The sequence below is a fragment of the Rhinopithecus bieti genome, unplaced genomic scaffold (assembly GCF_001698545.2).
Source record: "Rhinopithecus bieti isolate Rb0 unplaced genomic scaffold, ASM169854v2 scaffold_18295, whole genome shotgun sequence".
Classification (NCBI taxonomy): domain Eukaryota; kingdom Metazoa; phylum Chordata; class Mammalia; order Primates; family Cercopithecidae; genus Rhinopithecus; species Rhinopithecus bieti.
Genome location: NW_016809135.1, coordinates 296,990 through 309,552, shown reverse-complemented (window position 1 = coordinate 309,552; position 12,563 = coordinate 296,990). Strand labels below are relative to the sequence as shown.

Below are 12,563 nucleotides of genomic sequence, written 5' to 3'. Positions count from 1 at the left end.
AAAAAAAAAAAAAAAAAAAAAAAAAAAAAAAAAAGAAATAGAAAGCAGGTTAGTGCTTGCCAAGGGCTGGGAGCGGGGACTATTAATGGGCACAGGGTTTCCTTTTGGGGTGATAAATACACTCTAAAATTAGACAGTGGTGATGGTTGTGTAACTCTGTATATAATGAAAATAACTGAAATTGCGTACTTTAAAAGGGTGAATTTTATAGATAATTATATCTAAATTTTGAAAAGATAACATAATGACAACATAAGAGGTCTGTGGGTGGCCTTTGTAAAGTAATACATACGATTCGTCATTATTTCAGCTCTGAAACTCATGGAGGGGTTCCTAGTGCAAAGGTTGTCAGATGCTCACCCAGCACTCACACCATCAGAAACACTCCATATTTGCCTTTTCCTTTATCCCCCAACTATGTCCTGGGCCTCCTAGGGGAACACAGGCCCAGCCCCCTTAGTGGCCCTAGAACTGAAGCCTGCAGAACCTTGTTGCAGAGAGAAGGAAACAATTCCTCCCCACTGGCTCCGAGCTGGAGCTGAGACACAAATAGGAAAACCCTATCCATCCTAACACTGCCTGGATGTGACAAAGTAGCTTATAGTTGACCCAGGGGCCAACACATGCTTCCAGGGTAATGACTTTAAGGCAGGATGCATTTTTAAATCACCTGGGAAACCTTGTCAAAATGCAGATGTCCAGGGCTCAGTCTCAGGCTCTGACTTAACAGGTCTGAGGCCACCCAGCTTCTGAGGCTGCTGAGCATGTCCTCATGACTGACGCGTAGCCCTGCGTGAGAACTCCCGGGTCAGACTCCAGTCCAAAGGAACGAAGACAGATCTCAGGCAAAAGAGCCAGACCCAAAGGCTGTGAGATCCTGAGATAATGACTCATATCATTCCAAAATCAGTTCTGTATTATTCTTCCTCTGTGGGATGTTTAATAGCAAGGGAAGTAACTGCATTGGTTTTAAATTCAACCGTGATTAAATAGGGAGAGGAAGCAAGCCACTTCTAAAGCTTCCCTCTAGTTCTCCAATCTTATGCTATTTACTCTTTAGGGGGTTGGGGGGAAGGAAGTTGAGGAAGAAGTGCAAGTCTTTTCAGAAAGCACCACTTTTATGAAGTAAAGGTGGGATGGTGTGAAGGAGAACTCAAGTTCATGCAGAGGTTTTTTTTTTTGTTTTTGTTTTTTTTAATATAAACATCATACATTCAAGTAGTCCCCCCGCCACACAGACACTTTTCGGGGTAAGCAGTATTTGCTTCACAATTTCTCCAGGACACAAAGCTGCTGACTCTCTGGAGAGGGAGACAGATGACTGCACAGGCACGAGATCCAGGAGCTGGGTGACGGGTGGATGAGCCTCTGTTCCTGGGCAGTGCATTTATCACAGTGCTTTATGTGCATAACAATGGACATATTTCTTAGCCACTGCACAGCATTTCAAATTGAGTGATACATTTTCATTTTAAATCAGACTCACAGAGAGCCATAATTCTCAGGGAGGATAAAAATAGACAGGGATAGGGAAGCCCGAGGGCAGGCTGAGGGAACACCCAGCAGCCACTGCTGTCCTGCAATGCTGCATTCCTGCTCTCTGGCTTGGTGGATTTTGGTGGCAAATGGCATGTATTAATTTGGGGAAGGGGGGTGAGAATTCCTCTTCCAGGACATCAGTAGGCTGGATGCAGGAACTCTGCCTAAAAAGCCCTCTGCTTGGGCTCTTGCAGAGCAGCCCTGTGGATAATTCATCACAGGCTTCTGCAGTACTGGGATGACGCCTTTTCTTTTCCTTTGCCATCTCCCTCACTTTGGCTGCTTCCTCACAAGGAATGTTGGAGATGGCATAAATTGTAATTCCCTCAATCAAAGAAGGCCATTGAAGTTTCTTTTGGAAACAGCTGTGCAAAGTTGTATAGTTACTTGACAAGCTAATGTAAGCTGAATCACTTTGCTGTGTTGAGTTTTTAGCAGCCAAAGAGTTGAATTTTTGTAGAAAACTCCCAATTTATCCATTTATCCAGCACCCAACTCAGGTCCCTCTGGTCCCATGAAGGTCTCCTAAAGTCAGATCAATAAAATAACTGCTCAACTCCACATTGAAGCTAGCACACATTACACTTATATATTTCCTTCAGTAGCTAACACCTTACTGGGCACATAATATCTACTAAACCTCACTTGCTCTATCCCCAGATACAGTAGACACACACCAATCTCCTGGATTAAGCAGTTAGGTAGTATTATTATTTTAATCAGAGACGTCACTCCAAACGGTTACCACGGTTGGCGGATGGAGAAGATTAAGCAATGGTGCTGAGTCAAAATATTACAGGTGTAATAGCTTCCCACCTTCTCACCACTCATCCTCAAAGTAAATGCCATCCTACGTGCTATGGCTTGGTTGTGGTGAGAGGAAAAGGATTAGGCTCTAGATTAAATGGTAAGGATGATTCGACTGCAACTCAATACAGTACTAACAAAAGTGACACAAAACCACAATGCTTCTTTCCAAAAGTTAACATTTCAAATAGCAGTTTGGGGAGGGAATCCTCTCTTTGACCCTTTAGCAAAACCTGCTAAGATGGCAAATGCCAGGAGGATATGGCAGCATTCTGGATCTAAGTCCACACATTTAATTTACAGAATTAGAGAACGGTTCCTGTGATACCAGAAATACCGTCATTCCTTCCTTCCCTACAATTTCCACAATACCTGTAATTACAAAAAGAAATGGTACAGATGCACTTGTAAGTATCTGCCAGAAAAAAGTCCGAAACAATTAGAATAGCAGTAAAAGACAGCTGCCCCTTAAGAGTCCAGGGGTTGTGGGCATTTTGACTCTGTTGGCAGCTCTGATTTGCAGTGAGGTAGAATGAACAGTAGGAGAATCCATTTTCCATATGGGTCTAAAGACTTTGGGGAAATGCATTCTTTTAGCTGCTAAAAATGACGCTGCCTGGATGAGGCAAAAATCACACCTGGTCTCCCAGCGTGCTACAACTAGAGGAATAAGCAGTAGGAATGGGGCAGTGAGCGGCCAGAGACACCCTCTGTAACTTACTGTGGCTCCTAGCCTCAGGCATCATGCTGCTCCCTGGCAGACAGTTTCTTCACCTTTCAAGGCCCAGCTCAAGTCTCACCTCCTCAGTGAAGCTGCAGCTCCTTCTGCACTTGCACTACAACTTTGCATCTGGTTATATATATGTTGTTCTGTTTCAATCTCATATCACTTCCCTGCTGTGAGCTCCTGCTGGGCAGGGCCCATGACTTGCATCTTTCAATCCCTCCCAGGAAGCAGCACAGGGCTAGATGCTCAGTGCAGGATGAGACGTGGAAGAGAAAGATTCCCAGGAGAAACGGACACCACAAAGGCCAGAAACTGTTCTCATTCTACACAGAGCCCACGTGAGCCCCTAGAAGCAACACCCTCTCCCCACTGGCTTCCCCCTCTAAAACCGACCATTTCGCAGGGAGACAGCAAGACCAGTAGGAGTGTGGACAACACACACCGTCACTCTGATTTCACACAGCAAGGCTTCAAGCTAGCTCAGCCGGTGAATCAGAGGTGGCAGAGATGTGTATAGACCTCTGCCTGAGCATGGTCTATGGTTAACCACATCAGATCCATGGACTTCTAGCTCCTCCCTAACGTTCTCCAAGGAGAAACCCTTGAAGCAACATCCTGTGCCGACTCTTGTCCTATTATTGAACAATTCATTCTGTTAAAAAGTTCTTTGTGAAATCTGTGGCCCCTTGTATACTAGAGGGGTCCCCGAGCTTCCACCTGGCTTAGAATACTTCATTGTCACATGCTTCCCTTGTTTCCTCTCCCCTGCTTGACATGGTCCTAATGTTCACCGCTCCTAGCTGACAAGTCCTCCACGAGCTCCTTGGGTCTCTCTGCTCGCCTCCAGACTCTGCTCTGTACAGCACAGGATGGTTGTGAGGACCTGTGATCCCTAAGTTTCTCGTACAGTGATCCTCAACAGTTTAACATGGGACATTCAGCTCCAGTCTGTTTTGACAGACTTCTTTACATGTTTTTTAAACTGAGCTTTCTAATTGCTTGGAGAGATCTGGGAATTTCAGAGTGCTCTTTTGAGGTGGCCACACATGTTGGGATTTCACAAAAACACTACCATAGAGTGCTGAGACAGACACATTCTATCCAGATAGTTACACCCATAGGAAGATAGCTTCTTGCTCATATCCCAATGAGTAATAAATATCTTATTAAATGCTCAAGTGTCCAGTGCTGGCTGAGAACTCTAGATACATTATCTAATTCCTTACAACAACGTACCAAGTGAGTATGATCATTCTCTTTAAGGATAAGGAAACCCAGGCTCATTGAGATTAATTTACTTCTCTAAGGTCACCCAGCCAAGAAGTGTGGGAGTCAACATTTGAATCCAGGCCTGACTCCAAAGTCCAAGAATTCAACTATCAGGCTCTTTCAGCTCTCTGACAGGCCACAGCTCTGCAGTCTGAACTCCCACAAGCTAGAAAGACGAGGGAATAGTTTTGCACTGAGTCTCAGGTTTGGAGCCAGCCCCAGAGGGCAGTCTCTTAGGATCTCGCTTTACCCCTTTCTCCTCTGATAAACCTTTGCTGGGATGGTAACACTCCCTGCACACGAGCAATAAGATGCTTGGCAGCAGCAACAACATAGCTTGGGGCAGAGACACGGCAGGTATAGGCCTAGCTCAACCACCAACCAGGTTGGTAATCTTGAGCAGTTCACTTTCTTGTCTGTGTCTCACTTGTAAACACGCGCTTTACATCCTGATGCACCCATCCCTATAGATAACACTGAAATATGACCATGTCACAATGTCCTTTCCTCCCCAAATTGCTCTCTCCCATTTTCTACCCCAAGTTATTTCCTGAAAAAACCAAAAACAGTATATTGGTCACAACTGTAAAACAAAAATAAAATTCTAAAGCTCCCAACTATCTGAATGGATCCCTTCTCGCAGCTGCAGGCATTCCAAAGATAACCTGAAACACTAGTTCAGGCCATGCTGGGAATGGGGAGCTGGGCATGCCTCATTATACCCTCCTCCCTTTGGAATTACTGATAGAGCAGACTCTAAATCTGATAAGAAATGTTTATAATCTATTCTCTCTGAAGCCTGATACCTGGGGAGTTCAGCTGCATGATAAAACCTTGGTATCCGCCACCTTTTATCATAACCTAGACAGTCCTTTCTATTGATAATATCCCAACCAATTGCCAATCAGAAAATCTTTGAATATGCCTGTGACCTGGAAGACCTTCCGGTTGTCCCACTTGCCTGAACCAAACCATTGTATATCTTACATGTGTTGAGTGATGTTTTATGCCTCTCTAAAATGTATCAAACCAAGCTGTGGCCTGACCACCTTGGACACATGTTCTCAGGATCTCCTGAGGGCTGTGTCATGGACTATTGGTCACTCATATTTGGCTCAGAAGAAATATCTTCAAATATTCTATAGTTCCACTCTTTTCATTGATACAACCCATTGAATTGATATCCTAAACCATAAATGGGTTGCAGCGCACAGTTCTGAGAAACAGTGGATAAGGAAATGTTTTCTGTAGGTATGTCCTCTCCTGGAAGCCTGGCAGATACGAGAGCCAGGAGCAGGAGTGCAGCCAGCTGCCTGTGGAAGACAGTTTGAAAACAAGTAGCTCCGCAGCTCCCTAAGGTCCTTTTCTAGTTCTTAAACTGGATGAAGATATGTCTGATCTGAACCCTGGGCTTGTAAGCAGGCACTGAAAAGCAGTGTAATTCATCAGACTAGTGGTTTGAACTCAAAACTGAACTACTACACCCATTGCCTGAGCCCCATCCCCTCGATCACAAGGCTGATGTAGGAGACTGCAGGGCAGACTGGGAAAAGGAGCGCCAGGCCTTCATCTAAGTTGACAAGCTTGGCCCACTTCATTAACAGAGTTGTTAGCTATTTGTGTTCAGACCCTAAGGTCAAAAAATGAGAGACAGCCCTAGGACACTCTCTGTCCTTTTTTCTAAGCAGGGACAGATGTGGTTGAAAAGAAAATAACAGCCTTCAACCTAGCTAGAGCAGTTCATCCTGAACAATGCTGGGACCCGCTGGGTTTTGAAGAACTGCCCAGGTGTTGCAGATTACTGACAGCTCTTGTACTTTCCAGGTCAAATGTAAATTCCTAATTCCATCAGCAGCTTCCTTCTCAGGCCAAACATTTAGGAATTGTTTGTGGTTAAGTTGTTTATGGGTAATTAACCACTGCATATGAAATGGTTCCTCCACTATAGTGGGAGAGTGCCAGGTGGAGAGAAGACAGGGAGGAGGGGAGGCCCATATCACATCCTTTTATTCCCACTTCTGGTTCCTTCCACCTTCTGATATGAGCAAGTTGTTAGGACAGAGGGTCCCAGTGGGACAGGCTCTGGGCTGCTACGCTGTTCAGCTCAGCTCTGATTAATGGCGGATGTTTGGTCTATATGACGCTGGTAGAAAGTGTGATTTCACAAGAGCTAGTGGGGTCACCAGCCACCCTTCACCCTTATTTCAGGGAAGTGTCCAGAGGGGATCCAGTGTTGGCATAGCTCCAACAAGCTCTGGACTGGTTCAGTAGCTTATCCGCAAGGCAAATCAGAGCATGATAGTTATTTTTTAACTGAAAGAAATTTTATTTTCCCACCACAGATTTCATTCTATATTTAAAAGTTACAGGAGTCTATTGAGGAATGAATGGGTATGCGAAATGGGATACATCCATACAATGGAATATTACTCAGCGTTAATAAGGAAGAAAGTTCTGACACACTCTTTAACATGGATGAAGCTCGAAGGTATACTAACTGAAATAAGCCACTCACAAAAGGACAAATACTGTATTATTCCATTTATATGAGTTTTCTGGAATCACCAGATTTACAGAAAGTAGAAAGGTGGCTGCTAGGGACTGGGGCAGAGAGAACAGGGAAATATTGTTAATTCCACAGTTTCAGTTTTGCAAGATGAAAAGAATTCTAGAGATGGATGATGGTGATGGTAGCATAAAAAAAGGAATGTACTTAATACCACTAAACTGTACACTTAAAAGTGGCTAAGATGGTAACCAAGGAGGTGAAAGACCTCTACAAGGAAAAAAACAAAACATTGCTGAAAGAAATCATAGATGACACAAACAAATGGAAACACACCGCACACTCATGGACAGGTAGAATCAATATTGTGAAAATGATCACACTGCCAAAAGCAATCTACAAATTCAATGCAATTCCCATCAAAATACTACCATATTTCTTCACAGAACAAAAAAAAAAAATCCTAAAATTTATATGGAACCAAAAAAGAGCCTGCATCACCAAAGCAAGATTAGCAAAACAAACAAACAAAAAAACCAACCAACCAACCAAACAAAAAACCCCCCAAATCTGGAGGCAATACATTACCCAACTTCAAACTGTACTGTAAGGCCATAGTCACCAAAACAGCATGGTATCGGTATAAAAACAGGTGTACAGACCAATGGAACAGAATAGAGAACCCAGAAATAAGGCCAAATACTGACAGTCAACTGATCTTTGACAGAGCAAGAACAAAAAGTGGGAAAGGACACTCTATTCAGTAAACGGTGCTGGGAGAATTGGCTAGCCACATGCAGAAGAATGAAATCGGATCCTCACCTCTTACCCTATAGAAAAATCAACTCAAGATGGATCAAAGACTTAAATCTAAGACCACAAACCATAAAAACTCTAGAAGGTAACACTGGGAAAACCCTTCTAGACACTGGCTTAGGCAACGACTTCATGACCAAGAACCCAAAAGCAAACACAATGAAAATGAAGATAAATAGATGGGACTCAAACTAAAAAACTTCTGCACAGCAAAAGAAATAATCACCAGAGTAAACAGACAACCCACAGAGTGGGAGAAAATTTTGAAATCTATACATCCAACAAAGGACTAATGTCCAGAATCTACGAGGAACTTAAAGTAGCAAGAAAAAAACAATCCCATCAAAAAGTGGGCTAAGGACATGAGAAAACAATTCCCAAAAGAAGATATGCAAACGACCAACAAACATGTGAACAAATGCTCGACATCACTAATTATCAGGGAAATGCAAATCCAAACCACAATGGGACACTACCTTACTCCTGCAAGAATGGCCATAACTAAAAGATCAAAAAATAGATGTTGGCATGGATGTCATGAAAAGGGAATGTTTTTACACTGCTGGTGGAAATGTAAACTAGAACCACTGCTATGGAAAACAGTGTGGATATTCCTTAAAGAACTAAAAGTACATCTACCATTTGGGTCAGGCATGATGGCTCACGCCTGTAATCCCAGCACTTTGGGAAGCCGAGGCAGATGGATCACCTGAGGTCAGGAGTTTGAGGCTAGCCTGGCCAACATGGTGAAACTCCATCTCTACTAAAAATACAAAAATTAGCTGGATATGGTGGTGTGCACTTGTAGTCCCAGCTACACAGGAGGCTGAGGCAGGAGAATCACTTGAACACCAGAGGCAAAGGTTGCAGTGAGCCCAGATCACGCCACTGCATTCCCACAACTGGGTATCTACTCAGAGGAAAAGAAGTCATTATACGAAAAAGACACTTGCACATGCATGTTTATAGTGGCAGAATTTGCAATTGCAAAAATATGGAACCAGCCCACATGCCCAGTTAATGAGTGGGTAAAGAAAATGTGGTATGTATATATGAAATACTACTCAACTATAAAAAGGAACAAAATAATGGCATTCACAGCAACCTGGATGGAGTTAGAGACCACTATTCTAAGTCAAGTAACTCAGGAATGGAAAACAAAACATTGTACATTCTCACTCATAAGTGGCAGCTAAGCTATGAGGATGCAAAGGCATAAGAATGATGTAATGGACTTTGGGGACTTGGGGGAAAGGAGGGCGGTGGTGAGGGATAAAAGACTACACACTGGGTACAGTGCACATTGCTTGGGTGATGGGTGCACCAAAATCTCAGAAATCACCACTAAAGAACTTATTCATGTAACCAAACACCACTTGTTCCCCCCAAAAAAACCTACTGAAAAAATCTGAAAAGTGGTTAAGATGGTAAACATGTATACTTTCCCACTGTGACAAAGGGTGGGGGAATGGTAAAGGGGACAAGGTGGGAGTTGAGAGAAGGGGAAATCCTCTTTGCAACTCTAGCTAGCTTATCACTTAGACCAATGCCAAAAATCTGAAATCTGAAAAGGACTTTAGAGAAAAGCAGCCAAGCTGACATGACTGCTAATCTTCCCAATTTTTCAGGCTCATCTGAGAGTCTCCACTTTCCATCAGCATCCGCTGGCCTCAGTGTTGGAACTGTTTGAAGGACGCCATCAGCATCGCCCCGCTTGGGCCTCAGTGTTTGAGAACCGTTTTGAAGGATCTGTTTCTGGATGACGGTACACAAGAGGGCTCCCTGGGGAACCAAACTCTGGCTGCTCTAGGGCAGTCCCAGAAGGCAGGTGGCGGACACGTTAGTTACCTGGATGGGTAGCCAGCTGCACTGATTCGAATCGTCTCCAACACCCCGCAGGCTCTGAGTTGCTGCACTGCTCTCTTTGGGTCAAAGCTGCCAAATTAAAAAAAAAAAGCAAGACAAGAGATGAATCGCCACATTTACAAAAAAAGAAATAAAAAAGAATATTTTCCTGCAGCACATGAGGTACCTGATGCCACTGAGTTACAGCTCATCAGGCACTCTTGAGCTAAAGTCAGGGGTGAGGCATAGACTAAAAGACACCAATGTGCAGGCACCTGAGCCATCTCAGCATCTTCTGTTCTGTGCCTAAGGTTTTTGTGCACATTCTTATTATCAACTGGGCTATCCTTCTTCTTTGCCCACGTGAATCCTCCCCACCCTGCAAGACTCATCATTGCTGCTCCTCTCCAGAGCCTACTCTTATTGTTTTTATCCACATGGACAAGCATCTTCACTCACTGTCCCAAGCATATACGCTTAGCACCATTATTTGGCTTAAGCATTAAAAGGATGAGTTTTAGGCTAGGCAGATCTGGGTTTGAATCATGACATGGTCACTTACCAGCTGGGTGTCTACTTTGGGGCAAGTCACTTCATGTCCCCTTGGGCCTCAGTACCCTCATCTATATAATGGGGGGAAACAGCAGTACCTATTTTATCAGGTTAGTGTGAAGCTTATATGTAATGATCCCTGAAAGCAGGTGGAACAGTGCCTAGCACTGCAAAGGGCACACACGTTGTATATGTTGTTAGCTATAATCACAACAGCTATTCAGTTAAGAATCATGTAGATGAACTTCATTTACATTATTACAGATTACTTTCCAATCTTCAGAGATATGTGCACCATTTTCAACCACTCACATGTCCTACAAAGCTAAGCCTAGCACTCAAAATCCAGTATGTTTTCAAACATACATTGAGTATGGCACTGTAGAATAAAAGCCAGTTGCTGTGTGAGCTTTCTGAGCATCCCTGCTTGAAGAGGAAAGTTTATACTAGACAGTACATAACAAACGTGGTGAAAATGCCAAAAGAGAGGGAGGTTCCAAGATGGCCGAATAGGAACAGCTCCAGCCTCCAGTTCCCAGCGTGAGTGACACAGAAGACAGGTGATTCTGCATTTCCAACTGAGGTACCGGGTTCATCTCACTGGGGTGTGTCGGACAGTGGGTGCAGGACGGTGGGTGCAGCCCACTAAGCGAGAGCCGAAGCAGGGCGACGCATCACCTCACCCAGGAAGCGCAAGGGGGAAGGGAATTCCCTTTCCTAGCCTAGGGAAACCATGACACACAACACCTGGAAAATTGGGTCACTCCCATCCTAACACTGTGCTTTACCAAGGGTCTTAGCAAACGGCACACCAGGAGATTATATCCCATGCCTGGCTTGGAGGGTCCCACGCCCACAGAGCCTCCCTCATTGCTAGCACAGCAGTCTGAGATCTAACTGCAAGGCGGCAGCAAGGCTGGGGGAGGGACGCCCACCATTGCTGAGACTTGAGAAGGTAAACAAAGCAGCAGGGAAACTTGAACTGGGTGGAGCTCATGNCTAGCACAGCAGTCTGAGATCTAACTGCAAGGCGGCAGCAAGGCTGGGGGAGGGACGCCCACCATTGCTGAGACTTGAGAAGGTAAACAAAGCAGCAGGGAAACTTGAACTGGGTGGAGCTCATGGCAGCTCAAGGAGGCCTGCCTGCCTCTGTAGACTCCACCTCTGGGGACAGGGCAAAGCCAAACAAAAGGCAGCAGAAACCTCTGCAGATTTAAACGACCCTGTCTGATAGCTTTGAAGAGAACAGTGGTTCTCCCAGCATGGAGTTTGAGATCTGAGAACAGACAGACTGCCTGCTCAAGTGGGTCCCTGACCCCTGAGTAGCCTAACTGGGAGACCTCCCCCACTAGGGGCAGACTGACACCTCACACCTCACACAGCAGGTACCCCTCTGAGACGAAGCTTCTAGAGGAATGATCAGGCAGCAACATTTGCTGTTCAGCATTATTCACTCGTCTGCAGCCTCTGCTGCTGACACCCAGGCAAACAGGGTCTGGAGCGGACCTCCAACAAACTCCAACAGACCTACAGCTGAGAGTCCTGACTGTTAGAAGGAAAACTAACAAACAGACAGGACACCCACACCAAAACCCCAACTGTACATCACCATCAACAAAGACCAAAGGTAGATAAAACCACAAAGATGGGGAAAAAGCAGTGCAGAAAAGCTGAAAATTCTAAAAACCAGAGCGCCTCTCCCCCTCCAAAAGAACGCAGCTCCTCGCCAGCAATGGAACAAAGCTGGATGGAGAATGACTTTGACAAGTTGAGAGAAGACTTCAGACGATCAAACTTCTCCAAGCTAAAGGAGGAAGTTCAAACCCATCACAAAGAAGCTAAAAACCGTGAAAAAAGATTTGACGAATGGCTAACTAAAACAACCAAGGTAGGGAAGTCCTTAAATGATCTGACAGAGCTGAAAACCATGACATGAGAACTACGTGACAAATGCACAAGCTTTAGTAACTGACTTGATCAACTAGAAGAAAGGGTATCAGTGATTGAAGATCAAATGAATGAAATGAAGTGAGGAGTATAGAGAAAAAAGAGTAAAAAGAAATGAACAAAGCCTCCAAGAAATATGGGATTATGTGAAAAGACCAAATCTACATCTGATTGGTGTACCTGAAAGTGATGGGGAGAAAGGAACCAAGTTGGAAAACACTCTGCAGGATATTATCCAGGAGAACTTCCCCAACCTAGCAAGGCAGGCCAACATTCAAATTCAGGAAATACAGAGAACGTCACAAAGATACTCCTTGAGAAGAGCAACTCTAAGACACACAATTGTCAGACTCATCAAAGTTGAAATGACGGAAAAAATATTAAGGACAGCCAGAGAGAAAGGTCGGGTTACCCACAAAGGGAGCCCATCAGACTAACAGCAGATCTCTTGGCAGAAACTCTACAAGCCAGAAGAGAGTGGGGACCAATATTCAACATTCTTAAAGAAAAGAATTTTCAACCCAGAATTTCATATCCAGCCAAACTAAGTTTCAT

The 12,563-nt window shown here is 44.3% G+C and overlaps 1 protein-coding gene across 1 annotated transcript in view; it reads right to left on the bottom strand.

The window, feature by feature from the left end:
• Positions 1–12,563, bottom strand: part of MYO5B (myosin VB) — a 284,042-nt gene that overhangs the window by 99,196 nt on the left and 172,283 nt on the right. The window contains 1 exon segment of the mRNA XM_017888643.1: positions 9,513–9,599. Coding sequence (XP_017744132.1) covers positions 9,513–9,599 — 87 coding nt within the window.